General features: G+C 41.0%; 1 protein-coding gene across 6 annotated transcripts in view; it reads right to left on the minus strand.

The window, feature by feature from the left end:
- Positions 1-671: 671 nt before the first annotated feature.
- Positions 672-14861, minus strand: part of JPH1 (junctophilin 1) — an 86458-nt gene continuing 72268 nt past the window's right edge. Inside the window, exons 4-6 of one of the 6 annotated variants that reach the window (XM_040262062.1) lie at positions 9545-10182; positions 2684-2779; positions 672-910 (exon numbers count right to left, since the gene is read on the minus strand). In XM_040262062.1, coding sequence (XP_040117996.1) covers positions 2699-2779; positions 9545-10182 — 719 coding nt within the window. In that variant the 3' untranslated portion in view covers positions 672-910; positions 2684-2698. Of the gene's footprint in view, positions 2547-2683; positions 2780-9544; positions 10183-14861 lie in introns of all 6 variants that reach the window. The other 5 variants (XM_040262061.1, XM_040262059.1, XM_040262060.1 and 2 more) reach the window with 5 other exon arrangements.

Here is a 14861-nt window from a genome sequence, read left to right on the forward strand (position 1 = left end):
GAGCCAAGAATCTTATTTTGCAAAATTACTTGAAAGGCCCAAGGTGAAAGAAACATAGAAAAAAAATAATGGTGCAGCACTGTGACCTTCTCCTAGGCGGATTCCTTGAGCACTGTGCTGTGCGCCCCCCATTTCTATTATTAATTTTTCAGCAGATTTTTCTTTCAACACCATCACCATCAAAAAATTCCACATAACTCAAGACAGTAATTTACTCTTAAAGGAAACACACCTGCAACTTTATTAATAACCAACTTTTTTTTATTAGAGCAGATACAGTTGTGAAAACTGTACATTATACATTTTGGTTTCAAGGATTATAAATAACGGAACTCGCAGGTAGGGAGTTCTTTTTCACAGCAAGAAACTTTAAATAAACAAAGTCATGTTTTATTAAGTACATTGGCAGACTTCATGTGCTGTCCAAAATGTAGAGTACAGTATAACAACCCATTAGAAAGAGCCTTTCATGTAAAATACAGCTGTGCACATTTTAGAAAAATACCAACAATTTGAGCTTTGTTTTAAAAAAGCTTATAAATCATACATATATTTATAAATGGAACCAACATGCTCACTTTATAAACATATCCTTTATTATCTGTTACCCATTATTTCCAAAGCATTACACATTTGAAATAAACACTTAAGATTAAATATTTTATTTCATTAAAAAAAAAAAATCAGCTTTCCCAGCATCAAGAGCTATGGGGTTAGGAAGGAGCAGTGAGAGTATGGAGACCGACACAGGAACTGAAACGTTTCTTGGGTAAAAACGTACTTCCTAGATTTAAAAGTCAAAGGAAAATGTAAAAAATAAATATACAAGATGTAATTTTCATTTGCTCTCTTTCTGCTTTCTTCTTTATTCCATATTGGTCACACCCAGGAGTTTCAACATATTGTACTTCTGCAAAAAACACCACTGGGTTACTACCCTGCAGGTGACATTCACTCCACATCTGTGCTAACATATGACCTCTCTTCTGTATCGAAATGGTAGCAAATAAGGTAAGAAGAATCTGATTAAACCATGCAGATCATGAAAATACTTAGGAATAGCTCCCTCTCCTCAATGTTTTACCAGGATTAAATGGATAACTTTCCTCTCCTGATTTTCTTTTTAAATAATTATATAAAGCCCACATAGTTTCTCTAAATAAGCATGCTTCTGAGTAATAAAGAATAAATTATAAAACAGCAAAAAAAAATCAGTTTATGTCAGAATAACAAAGGACTGCAAAAGACAGATACTTAAAAATTGTCTACGCCTTTAAAGTGTGAAATAAAATTACAAAAGGACTTTGAAAAACACGAAAGGCATAAAATTGAGAAGCACTGACTGAACGAAGCTTTATGCTCTACCTGAATGTATTCAACGAAAATTTGTAAGTTGGGGGAATAAAAAGAGAAGAGCAGTTATTAATAGCATCTTGCTTAACTTTCATGGGAATTAACATAGCCACTGACAAGATTTTATTTGGTTGGTAAAGTACGTCAGCAATGAAACTGAATCCTTTAAACACTGATTACTGCAACCCATGCAACATTTTGACTACACTTCTTAGAATTCTGTTCTTTCAGCTTTTAAAATTTAGCACCTCCGAAGTGCATAAATAAATTCATCTCAGTAGCTTTAAAAATGTTTAAGTGATTTCTTAGGTATAATGCCTTCAAATTGCTAAATTTTAAATAGCCTTTTACAGGTTTAGGAAGACTAAAAATGACATGAAGAATGATGTATTGCTATCAAAATAAACACATCTTCTCTAGAATTCTGTTGTTTTCTTTTCCTCGAGATGTGACACGTGTGCTTCCTCCGGCCAGGACCGCACGCTGCAGGTGACCACACATCAGACTTAAGTAAACAGCAGAAATGAACAGAACCGTGCACAAGCCGACAAAACCTTCTCTCCCGGGACGTTCCGGGAGATGAGAAAGCAGCAGGTCGTGGCATAAGACTGGTGAGTGATGCTGCTGCCTACTTCCTCTACTGAGACAGGAGTGAATGTTGGAACCATGGCCGCAGCAACACAATCCTCCGACCACATTCCTAGGGCGGTCGTTTGTTTCCCCAGCTCCCTACTAGCAACGTCAGATGGTAAAATAGTAAGGCAGCTGTTGACTTCCATCAAAAAAAAAAAAAAAAAAAAGCAGCTCCATACATCTCCAGTTTAGTCACACTCTGCTAGGACAGATGGAGTAGCCAATGCCAAGAACTTCGCCGGATGGGGCTGCTTCAGCAGATGTTAAGAAAGAATGATTATTAAGTTTTGCTCTCCAACATGGTTGCCTGCTTCAGCTCCCAAAGGACCCCACAGCCACAACGCCTTCCCAGGGGGACTGGACAGGTCCTCCGGTTGAATTTTCCATCTTTCTCTCTCTCTCGTGAGCCCATCCTAATTCCAAGCCTCCTTCCCTGTGTCTGAGTCTGCCTGGAGTGTGCCATTTAAAGGGCTGATGACACCACTGCAGAGGACCGTGGGCTCACACCACTAGTTGTCATGACTTCACCGAAGGGTCAAAACAGTGATATCATTAAGTAACTATGTTGAATCATATTCAGGCGCAGCCAAAATTAAATTGAAGGACACTGCACGGTTGTTAAAAAAAATGTAAATCTGAATAGGGGAAAAGAATGTGATAGACTGTGATTTTATATAGAAATTAAGGCTATTCTTACCTTTCCTAATTCCAATCAAGTTAGAAAGTGAACAAAAAGAATGGCCAAGCCGATATTCAACAGCATGACGAGGATGATCATGATTGAATTAGGGCCCTGGAAATGAAACAGAACAAAACAGAAAATTCTAAGTGTCACCTTTCCATGTTAATAGCAATAGTTAAGTTAGCTCACAAAACCAATTACCAAAAATACTTAAAAAGACACAACACAGTTGCAGGTCCATATAGTCAAAGTTACGGTTTTCCTAGTAGTCATGTACAGGTGTGAATTGGACCATAAAGAAGGCTGAGTGCCTAAGAATTGACGCTTTCAAACTGTGGTGCTGGAGAAGACTCTTGAGAGTCCCTCGGACAGCAAGGAGATCAAACCAGTCAATCCTAAAGGAAATCAGCCCTGAATATTCATTTGGAAGGACTGATGTTGAAATTTCAATAATTTGGCCACCTGATGTGAAGAGTTGACTCATTAGAAAAGGCCCTCATGTTGGGAAAGATTGAGGGCAGGAGGAAAAGAGGCTGGGAGAGGATGAGATGGTTAAACAGCATCACTAACTCAATGGACATGAGTCTGAGCAAACTCCAGCGGACAGTGAAGGACAAGGAAGCCTGGCATGCTGCCATCCAAAGGGGTTGCAAAGAACTGGACATAACTTAGTGTGTGAATAACAACAACAACACAGTTGCAGTAAATAAAGCATGAATAATGACAACAGTTCTAAAAGGTATAAACTAAAAATAGCTATGCTGTGTTTAGATGGAGTCATCTCTGAACTTTCATACAAAAATGAACCTAGTATTGATTAAACCTAAAAAATGACTTAAATAACTGACTTCACCTTAAAACACTGGGCAACAGTCTGGGTGAGACACAGCTCACCATAATGGGTTTAAAACTGATGAGAATTAGAGATGTATTTTTGTTAGGTAGGGTGTAATTTGGACTCGGAGAAGGCAATGGCAACCCACTCCAGTACTCTTGCCTGGAAAACCCCATGGGCAGAGGAGCCTGGTAGGCTGCAGTCCATGGGGTCGCGAAGAGTCGGACACGACTGAGCGACTTCATTTTCACTTTTCACTTTCCTGCATTGGAGAAGGAAATGGCAACCCGCTCCAGTGTTCTTGCCTGGAGAATCCCAGGGACAGAGGAGCCTGGTGGGCTGCCGTCTATGGGGTCGCACAGAGTTGGACACGACTGAAGCGACTTAGCAGCCATTTGGACTAGGAAGAAATCATTTCCTCATCAAGGCAGCTGGAAACAGGAGAGTGAAATCTGAAGGATGGTGAGGCTGCTCCGGCAAAGTTCAGGAAAAACTCAGGAGGAGGTTCTTTGACTCTTGTTTTTCCTGGTTTTCTTTTTGGATACCATCCTTTCCTTAATGTAAAAACTACAAGTGGGAAGTTGAACCTTTCATAAATTACTGTGCAAGATCTAATTTTTAATTTCTCTGCTCACAGCCATAGCATTTCAGAAATCAAGTTATATTTTAACAAATCACAGAATCCTATTTTGGTAAGTACCACTATAATAAATACCACATAGTCTAAAGTGCCCCAAATTTACTTTTTTAAAATACAAAACAAAACTGCTGTATGACCCATCTGTTTAGATCTGGTTATGTTTGGCTATCTTTATTATAAAGAGGCATTCTTGGTATTAACTATTAAAATACTGTCTAATTCTTAAGTAGCATTAAAAGTGCTCTAAAACTTGCCTTATAAGGGAGGTGGGGTAGGTAGTTTTATTCTCATTTTATGGATGGGGAAACAGTTGTACTATAGTTGACTATCCTACAGTGAAACTGTGTCAGTCTTGAGATTCTATAATGATGTGATTTGTAGGGGGTGGTGAGTGAGTAAGGGAGGCTGGAACTGCCACTGGTTAGTGTTCATCTCATGGGGTCCAGGGCTTGAGTCCCGTGTCCTTCAAGGAGGTCTCCTTTCTGGATGAGGCCACATCCTCCCTGGTAGAGGTCAGAGTGCCTCCTCTTTCTGTGTCCTAACACTTCACACCTTACTGTCCTTTCTGGTTAACTGCCACCTTTTCCCCTAGACTGAGTCCCACAGGGGTCCTCCTTGTTCACCACTGTGTACCCACACTGAAGGGCTGTCCAGTTCATCCGGACAACCAGTATTTAATGAGAACCCACCTTCCACTTTTCCAAGTGCTACAGATATGGTGGCTGAACAGATATATTCACTGTATTAAATGAAGAACAGGGTGATTCATAAAATCAGGGTGACAGAGAGGAGGAATAAAAACGGGTGTTATAGAGGGATTCTTAGAAGAAAAAGCCTAGTTCCTAAACTCCAAGTAAGGGAGGAAAATAATTCTTCACAGTGATTATTAGTTCTCTTTTACAAACCTCCAAAAAGATAAGTGTCTTGCCCAAGGTTACTCAGCCAGTTTGAATAAATTAGAACTGAGATTAAACAACTTTGGTCTGTTCACTTCAGAACTACATGTCCTTCATCTCTGTTAAAGTCACAGGCCTTAGTTTAAAAATAATTTACCATCAACTTCTCCAATGGGTCTTTTAGAATAGTTGTGTTCTAAATTAATAGGAGAGTACTAACCTATGTAACACATAAATAATGTGTTAGAACTCAGAAAATAATTGATCTTTCAACATTATTAGTTAGGCCGGAGATTACGGAAATGCTATTAATATACATACTGAATAGACTTTGCTCACTCAATGTGTTTAGATTTTCTTAGGAATGTGTTAAGAATTCTGGGATCCTTTCAACTCTTTTGGATTAGTGGATTTCATTTCATAATTCCTCAAGACAATGAGTGATAATGAAAGACAAGGGAAAGTAATGTCAAACCAATATGATGCAAAGTCCAGTGACTTCCAGGGGACTCTGAGAAAGCAGAATGATGGAGAAAGTACTTTCAGTAAAGGTGTGCCTGGACCTTTCACTCCCACTCTATGAGTCCTTAAAAGGTTCCATGAATTTATCTAACTTTTTGAATTGGTTAGTATTTTGGGTTTGTGTATATTTATACAGACGTAATTTCTATTGAATAAGTATTTCTCCCATATATATTCTAATATACACATATATTTATCCTACCAGTATAGCTCCACTTACAAAGCTATTTTTAAAGATGACTCAGTTTAGATAAGAGTAAACTGGCAATAAAAGGCTCAAACAAACAGCCAGGTAAAAAAAATAAATTCTGGGACACTATGTTTAACAGGTGGATATCAAGACATGACCTCTGTGCTCGTCAGACACCTGGGCTGGGTACAGAGTGTAAAGCTTTAAGGTGAAGTCTCATAAATATGACTGCGGTGGCCAGCTGTAGCTTAAAATAGTAAAAAGAAAAAAAGTCAGTCTTGCTTTTGAAGACTGACTGAGACAGGTGTAATACAAGAAGCTGTTGGGGCAGGGCAAAGTACAAGTCTTGATTAGAAGACACTTTCAGGCAGTTAGAAACCAAAGTGTAGGAAGTCAAATTATGGAAAGAAATTCTAACTCGAGAATTTTTTTCTTCAAGAGACTATCACTCATTTAAAATTATGAAGAATTTTCTGAAGAGTTAGTACAATTTGCTAAACTTCAAGCTTTTCCCAAAACATGAAAAGAGCAAAAGTTAATTACATGTGTTTACTCTGTGTGTGTGTGTGTGATTCAGACCTGATCTGACATGGCTGCCTTAGGTTTTATAACAATTCAGAAGAAAGGTTGGGTAAATCTCAAACTTGGAAGCTGATCAGTGTAACTGCTAAGAGAAAAGTGTGGGTGGTTCTCAGGAGTCGAGTCTCCTAACTAGAACACCCCTCACTAGTCTCTTTGATCATAAGGTTCTCAAGATATCTCCTTACTGCCTTATACCCAAGTTGCTATATTGCAAAAATCCTACAAAACTCTTGGCATCACACAGAATGTACTTTCCTGGGACATGAGTCCACATGCAACCAATGCCCACAGGAGTCACAGGCTGGAGGAAGGTTGTAAAGTAATCCTTGTTATGGCTCTCCTTCTCCCAGTGTTAGCCCGTGTCCCTGAAGATTCTATTTCTAGGAATCGATACCCAGGGTGATCCTGAGGATGGATCAAAATCTACTGGAAAATATTTATGAACTGTTTATGCTCCAACTAGTGTTGAGGTGAACTTAATAATAGTCAGTGCTTTCTGAATACCTACCCTATGCAAGGAACTAAGACCTTTACAAGTATCAACTCACAACCACTGATATTAATCTTCACAAAGCTTGATGAAGAAACTAAGTCACAGAGCAGATTAAGAAACTTGCCTAAAAGTCAAAGAGCTGGTAAGTAACACAGCTGGGATGTGAACCTATGGTGTCTGGCATAAGTGGCCACACCCTTAGCTAGTAGCCTACACTCTCAGTAAGTTGGCTGACTACAATTCTGCAAATTGTTTGGTGATTCTGATTCAAAGTGGACCTCTCACACTGTCTCACAAAGAGGAACTCAGTCTGGTTTCCCCCATAATGTCTGCTTTAGTGTGAATGTTTCTAAGAGTTTCCAAGTTGTTATTTGTAAACTTGTAACTAATACATTGTCTTAATTTCAAAATTGTATGTAGCGGTCTTTTGTTTTAAAAGTCATTCACTGACTACCTTTAGGATGATTCTGTCACTTTTCTAACTCCTTGTGAAGAGGACTTCCTTGATGGCTCAGACGGTAAAGCGTCTGTCTACAATGCGGGAGACCCGGGTTCGATCCCTGAGTCGGGAAGATCCGCTGGAGAAGGAAATGGCAATCCACTCCAGTACTCTTGCCTGGAAAATCCCATGGACAGAGGAGCCTGGTAGGCTACAGTCCACGGGGTCACAAAGAGTCGGACACGACTGAGTGACGTTCCTTGTGAAGAAAACAGTTATCAGGGGTGTGAAAGGCAGCTTTCTGTTATCAAGGAAGGGAAGATTAATTGTTAAACTCTTTACAAACAGGCACCAATTCAGCCCTGACTTCCAGCTGCTAACAGAGGTACACAGCTGCTGGCCGCCTCCTATCCTGGGGTGTCCAAGGGAACCCTAGAGACCAGCCTGCAGAGCTGCATGATGCTTGGCTGACTCCCAGAATCCAAATGCTCTGCACATCCACGAAACAGATGCTGTTTCTAAACAAGAAGGCACTAATTCACCAAACACACCAGTCAGCAACAGTTTCTTACAGGTAAGAACTAGGTAACTCACCTAATGTGAGGGACACTGGGGCATATATGTTCCCTTAGGGAGTTCTGAAAATCAACTGAACCCACTAATGGGTACCCAAAAGGTATAAACGATATAGCCGTGTATTGTCCGAATTTTCCTCTTGTAAATCAAGCATACTAATACCAATTTATATGGGAAGCTTGACTAACCCTATGGATAAATGCTGAAAGCCAAAAGAGAGGTTATTACATTTAACAAATTCAGTAGTGATAACATTAAGACGTATTTAGTATCAGGATACTGATGTATCAATGTTAAAAAAAAGGCTTACTAAACAGTGAGTCTCAAAGTTACTGTTTTGAAAACCACATATCTATATAAAAGCTTGACTCTTGGAAAGTTAATCATGTTAATTTGATTAATTTAGATAATTAAAAAGGTGAGAATTTAAAGAAGGTGGGAACCCATGTTAATAGATTAGCAAAATAAACCTAAGAAATTTCAAACATAAAAGTTAGTTGAAAAATGAATTTCAGTGTTAAACCTATGAGCAGACTGAACAGACAAAAGTAAACCAATGGTTATATTCTTGTTGGCCAAAATATTAATCTACACCTTTATGCAAATATGTCTCAGAAATTACTAGTCAATACTGGGTCAACTGTGGCTTCTTCCCTAAATTACAATCTTTTCCAAAGCCATATGACCAGGTGAACAATTTAATAGAATTTTAAATCTTACTGAATAAGGATATCAGAGAGCTTTCTGGTTGAATAATAAAAACAGTACATGGTGAAGACTCATAATAAAACTAGCATCTATGAGAAAACTGAAATTTTAGGAAGATTTACACTCTGAGGAATTAGAAAACCAAAGTAACTTTCTTAACCAACTGAAAATTTTCACTTCTTATACAGGAAAGTAGTAGTTCTGAAAAGCCTGGCTATTAAATAAAATCCAAACTAAACATTTATGAGAATAATTCACAATAACCAGAAAAGATGTTTTGTCGAAAGATGCTGACTGTTGTGGGGTGGAGTCTAAAGGCAAGTTAAGAACTTAGCAAATGGCAGTGGACCTCTCCTTCTGGTTAGAGCATGACGGCCGGCCTCTGGGCCGAGGCCCATGATTCCGTCCCAGCCCCAGCAGTCAGCTGTTGTTACAGGCTGCCCATTTGTGTCCCCTGCCCCCAAATTCACACAGTGAAGCCCTAAGCCCTGGAGGATGGACCTTTGGGAGGTGATCAGGTAATAAGGTTGGAGCCCTTTGACGGTATTAGTTTCCTCTTTCTTAGCCCTGCGAGGACTCAGGGAGAAGGTGGCCCGTGGTCCATGGACCAGGCAGTGGGTTCTCACCAGACCTCAGATCTGCTGGTGCCTTGATCTTGGGACCACTCAGCCTCCAGAACTGTAAGAAATAAGCATTTGCTTTTTAAACCACTCAGTTCAAGGTATAGTTTTTTGTTACCACAGCTGGAGCTGATAAGACAGCTCCCATGAAGCTTACCGCCACGTGCTGGTAAAGGCTTGTGAAAGTGGAGCTGGGACAGGGAGGTCATGAATGCTGCCCAGAGAGCCCCTGGTGGCTAGGCTACTGGTGCTAGTAAACGCTACCCTTCACAGCCCTGGGCTCCTTGTCATCATCAAGGCGTTGATCTCCCCTGATGCCACCCAGAAGAACCCAGAGGAGCAGAGGGACAGGGAACCACGTCTTATACAACTTACTGAATTGGCTTCTTTTTCCAAAGCAGGGCGCACATCGCTGCTCGCTGGGTTCTTTGGTATAGCAAGTTCAGACTTCTTAGCTTTTGGCTCAGCTTTGCTTTCTTTGGCAACTGGTTTTGTCACAGATTTAGGGGGACTCCACTTGTTGGGTGACGGCTTATGCACCAGTGCCGAGGAAGACTGGCTCAACCCCTCCTCCTCCGTGTCCTCCGGAGGATGCTGGGGGGCGTTCAGTTTCACGTAGTAGCCGTGGTATTGAGAGTGCAGCTCCCCGTTACTGGGGTTGGGGATGTGGTGGCGGCCAGAGTACTTGGAGGAGGGCACGACCGCCCCCACCTCCTTTGGGGGGGCCTTGGAGGTCAAGGGCTTGTTGACGGCAGCCGTCACCTTCTCCTCAGCCGCACTGCGTTTGTCCTGGTTGAGTCTTGCCCCTGAACTGGGGTTCTGCTTCCTTGCGGGCTTTGGGGAGGGAGACCGGCCTTGTCTGGGACTTGGCTCAGGAGACTCTGGGGGGGTGGTGCCTTTGCGGTAGAAGTGAGGCGATTCCTTTGGTGTGGGGGGCTTTTCCGGGACCTTGTCTTCAGGATTTTCTTTAGCATCTACACCTTCCTGAAATCTCTGTTTGATGTAATCTGGGCCTGGGGAGAAAGTGGACAACAGAAGGGGAGGTGATAAAATGAAAATAAGGCGTAAAGGCTTATTCCTCTCATGGCTACAAATATAGAAAGATTAAGGTGATTATGTACTTGCCTGGAGACTCCCATGGACAGAGGAGCCTGGCAGGCTACGGTCCACAGGGTTGCACAGATTTGGACACTACTTAGCATGCACATGCACGTATGTACAATTAATTTACACTATTTTGACAGCCATAAAAGTGAGACAGTCCTGATTTCCCAAGTAATTTACTGTTTCCTCCCGCTGGCAGAACAGGGAGGCAGAATTCATATGGATGGAGCACCGCTGACAGCACCATAATTAATCTGCACGTTCAAATTACATGGTATAACTAAAATACAAAGTATATGCTCATATACAAAAATAAACTGACTCATATACTTAATACTTAATATATTAGAACACTTAAATATATTAAAAGAATGTTTAAAAAATCATCTACACTGGACGAGGAGAACATGCATATAACCTATTTTTTAATGACCCTTCATTAAAGGAGCATTTAAACCGCCTAGTTAGAAAAAACACCAAAGTGCAGGTTACACTTCACAGGATAGCTTACTCAGAGGCCCTTCAGAGTCTGGCTTTGCATCAGCTGCATTTCTGCAGGCATCAGAGTTAAGACAAGCCAGCTGTCTTTGGCTCTGGAGTCTCAAGACTTTTTTTCTGAGTACTTTAGAACTGTTTAACAATCACATGTTCTTTTTATACAAAAGAATTCTGTTTTTAAAAGGGGACCCTGGTGCATTGTTATTTTATGGGCAGGTTTAGGGGAGAGTAAGGAGAACTTGAATCACAAGCCTGTCCCACCAGCTGTGAGTGCTTCAGGAGGCCAGCATCCGGAGAAGGGAGTCTCTGCAGACCTCACATGTGCTCCCAGGCACTCTGCCCTTCCCCAGTAAGCCTCCCCTGTACAGCCTTTGACCACCATATCACCCGGCCACCATTTCTCATCAAAGGAAATCAAATCAAGGTCACCCAGTCCAAGTGGCCCTCTTCTCTGCAAATGGGAGGTAGCTGACTATATCATCTCTGGAGTATCCAAGGGAGAACTCACCCACCAACTTGCTTACAGGAACTGACCAGCTCTTGTCAATTCCAGAGCATTGCCTCCATTAACTTTCCTTCCTCCCTCCATGCTGAGCCCTCACCCCAGGCGGGGCTGAAAGACAATTATCCCTGATTGTTAAAAATGCATACTACTTCCATCAACAGATGAATGGAAAAAGGAGAGGTTTAGACACACAAAACTGACAGACAAAAAGACTGAAGCGACTTAGCAGCAGCAGCAGCATGGCCACATGGATGGACTTGGAGGGCATGATGCTAAGTAAAATAAGTCAGAGAAAGACAACTGCCATATGGTATCCCTTATATGTGGAATAAATATGACATATAAGGGATAGCATTTGTCTTTCTCTGACTTATTTCACTTAGCATCATGAATATGTGAAACTAGCAGACTCACAGGTATAGAGAACAATCTTGCAGGTACAAGTCGGGAGGGAGGGACGGAGTGTATGGGTGGGGGAGTGGGAGATACAAACTATAGGTGGAAAGACAGGCTCAAGGATGTTCTGTACAACAAGGAGAACATAGCTAGTATCTTGGAATAACTGTAAATGGAAAATAACCTTTAAAATTGTATAAAAATAAATTACCCACTAGTCACTGTTCTTCCTGGGACGATCTAAATAATTATTTATTGTGAGATGGCCATTTATTATACAAGGTGTTTTCCAAAGTGTTAAGCCTCACAAAAATCCTAGCAAGTGGGCATTATCCTGGTTTTACCGATACGGAAACAGCTGCAGTAGCTGAAAAACCCAAAGTCACACAGGCTCCTGTGGATCCTTAAGATAAAATATCATGCAACATGTAATATATTAAGCCCAGAAACGAGAATTCCCAAGGGCCCACATTTATAGCTTGCACTAAAGGACAAAAACAAGAGTTCTATCTCTCAGTCCATCCTGCAGACGATAAAGCCACCACTCGGCGTTCAAACTTCCCAAATAGGTCAAGGTCGCATGCCAACAATCGAGATTTCCTTTCTAAACTTAAGGTTAAGCACCCTCTTTACAAAAACTGGCAATTTTCTTTTAAATCCACTAAATATGACAGTATGAATTCTTGGCACAGAGAAAGTTATCTCACTTGGCTATCCTATATCCCCTTACTCCAGGTGAATCTTCCCGACCCAGGAATTGAACCAGGGTCTCCTGCACTGCAGACGGATTCTCTACCAGCTGAGCGATCAGGAAAGCCTGAAGAAAAAGAGGCAAGTGCAATTATTCAAAAGGTGCCGTTTTTCTTTCCAGCTCCTTCCTTGGGGCTCTGACTAGACCATTACCACCAGGAGAAAGCAGCATTAGCAGCAGCCCTGGAAGGAGAGGTTTCTTATCAACAGGCTCACCCTGACTTTCAAAAACCCACGAGAAGAATTTATCCTGGTTTTTCACAGAGAAGTCCCTCATCTACTGCAGACTTATTTTCACACAACACCCCCTCTGCAGGATGCTGATGGCATTTTTTCTCCCAGCCTTCAACACCACGTTTCATCAGACTTTGGTTTCACTTGTGCTTCACTTTCATCCAATTTTAGAGCATGACTGAAATACCCATCTAGGCATGGTAGTAAGTGTTCTGTGCAAAGGTAATTAATAGGCAAGACTCTTAAAGCCAATGGATCTCCTCCTTAAAGTCACCTAACTCTGAAACACAAATTACAAAGTACTTTCAATGTCTTCAATCCAAGGGGTAAGTGCAGAAGTTATTTTTGCAGACCTTTCTATCTTAAGGCATACGAAAAGCTAATGTCTGACTTAAATACACACACCAAAAAGAACAGGAATAAAATAGACTCTGGCAGACGTGGCTAGTTATACATTCTTAAAGTTGGAAGAAGAGAGTCACTGAACCACAGGAAATAAAGCTGTCACAAAGCCCACGTGCTTCAGTTTGAAGATGTGAGACTGGAACCACGATGCTTAAGAGTTTAGGGTTTATCTGGGTAACCAGTGGTCTTACCTGTGTCTACTGCTGAAAGCAGATGAGAAGCTGAAATGGGAACTGCTCTGACAGGTCCCAGCAACGTGACAGCTGCCAGCAAAGGATGAGACTGCTGAAATGCTAACAGCGGCAAGAGGTGGTTTATTTGGGAGGAAACTCAGTCAATTGAGTGATAGTGGGTCCCAGAAAAAGAATTTTTTAAAAATTAAATTTATATTTAAAAAAGTGATATGCTTTAGTTATTTGGAAAAACAACAAAGACCTATAATACCTGAATACAAAGCCTGGTTGCAAATGCTCTTTGTAAAGAGTAAACAGATCTCCCCCTACCTCTTAATTTATGCCACTGTGAATAGGCCAAGCTGAGACTGATCTGGCCCCTGGAGGATTCTGTATTAATGGCCTCACAAAACTATATTCTGGGTTCCACTGAACATATTTACTATGTTTATTAACTCTTAAATACCAGTCTAGCCAACTCCTTTAGATCTGTAGACCTCTCATGCATTGCTTCTTAAATGTCTTCAGAAAGGCATTTTCACTTGTGCCCATCTTCTCAGACATGGTTTTCAGGCGTATTCATTCAGTTTTATCTACAGGGCTTCTGATGATACTCAGAATCTGTTGAGCTCAGAGAATTTACTAGCACCACCTTTCAGATTTAAAAAAAAAACAAAAAAAAACAAACACACTCTCCCAGCTTTATTACCCATTAAAAATTGGCTGGATGAGAGAATAAAAATACTTCAAAGCAGTGTTCCCCATGAGCTGCCTAGCAGAGGCGTGTGGGGTGCGATTCCCAGAGAATTTAGTAAATATTAATTGAAGCCTAGAAATCTTGAGGTTTAATAAATGCTCCAGGTAACTCTAATGTACCCAGTGATAGCATTTAAAAGCATGGCAAGTTTGGGATGGACATGTACACACTGCTATATTTAAAACAGATAACCAACAAGGAACTCCTGTAGAGCATAGGGAACTCTGCTCAATATTCTATAATAACCTACATGGGAAAAGAACCTGAAAAAGAATAGACATATGTATATGTCTAACTGAATCACTTAGGTGTGCTCTTGAAATTGACACATGGTTAATCAACTATACTCCACTATAAAATAAAAATAAACAGGAAAAAAAGACACCAGAGCGAGAGACCTGAAATAAAGACTTCTGATTCCACACACAAAAAAATAAATTTGAACAGTATGGCAAGAAGTATGCTGACTAGAGCCAACCTAACTCCAGCCTTCCTCACCTGCATCCAGCTGGAAATGGTTCCAACGTGGCATAGTCAGCTGGGGACTGGCCAGCTAAATGAGGATGTAGACTTAGATTTTCCAGAGTCAGATTAGGTGCTTTTAAAACAAAATGTTTAACATAGTGTGGAGGGCAGGAGTTTTTCCTGGACAGGTTTCTTGGAGGGCGCGTGGTGTGCCTGTGCTCGTTCTGTGTGGTAACGTGTGTCCACGCCGTGATGCCAGCACCACAGAGCTGATTAGATGCCACGGTTCATTAAAAAGACGGGTCAGAATATCGCCAGGAGGAATGATGACAAGTGTTGAGAGCTGTTGCAGTCAGCATTTTGGTCTGTTTTTACAGACAGTATTTCTGAGTCCTTAAGGGATGC

The sequence above is a fragment of the Oryx dammah genome, unplaced genomic scaffold, assembly GCF_014754425.2.
Source record: "Oryx dammah isolate SB20612 unplaced genomic scaffold, SCBI_Odam_1.1 HiC_scaffold_19, whole genome shotgun sequence".
In the NCBI taxonomy this organism is placed as follows: Eukaryota; Metazoa; Chordata; class Mammalia; order Artiodactyla; family Bovidae; genus Oryx; species Oryx dammah.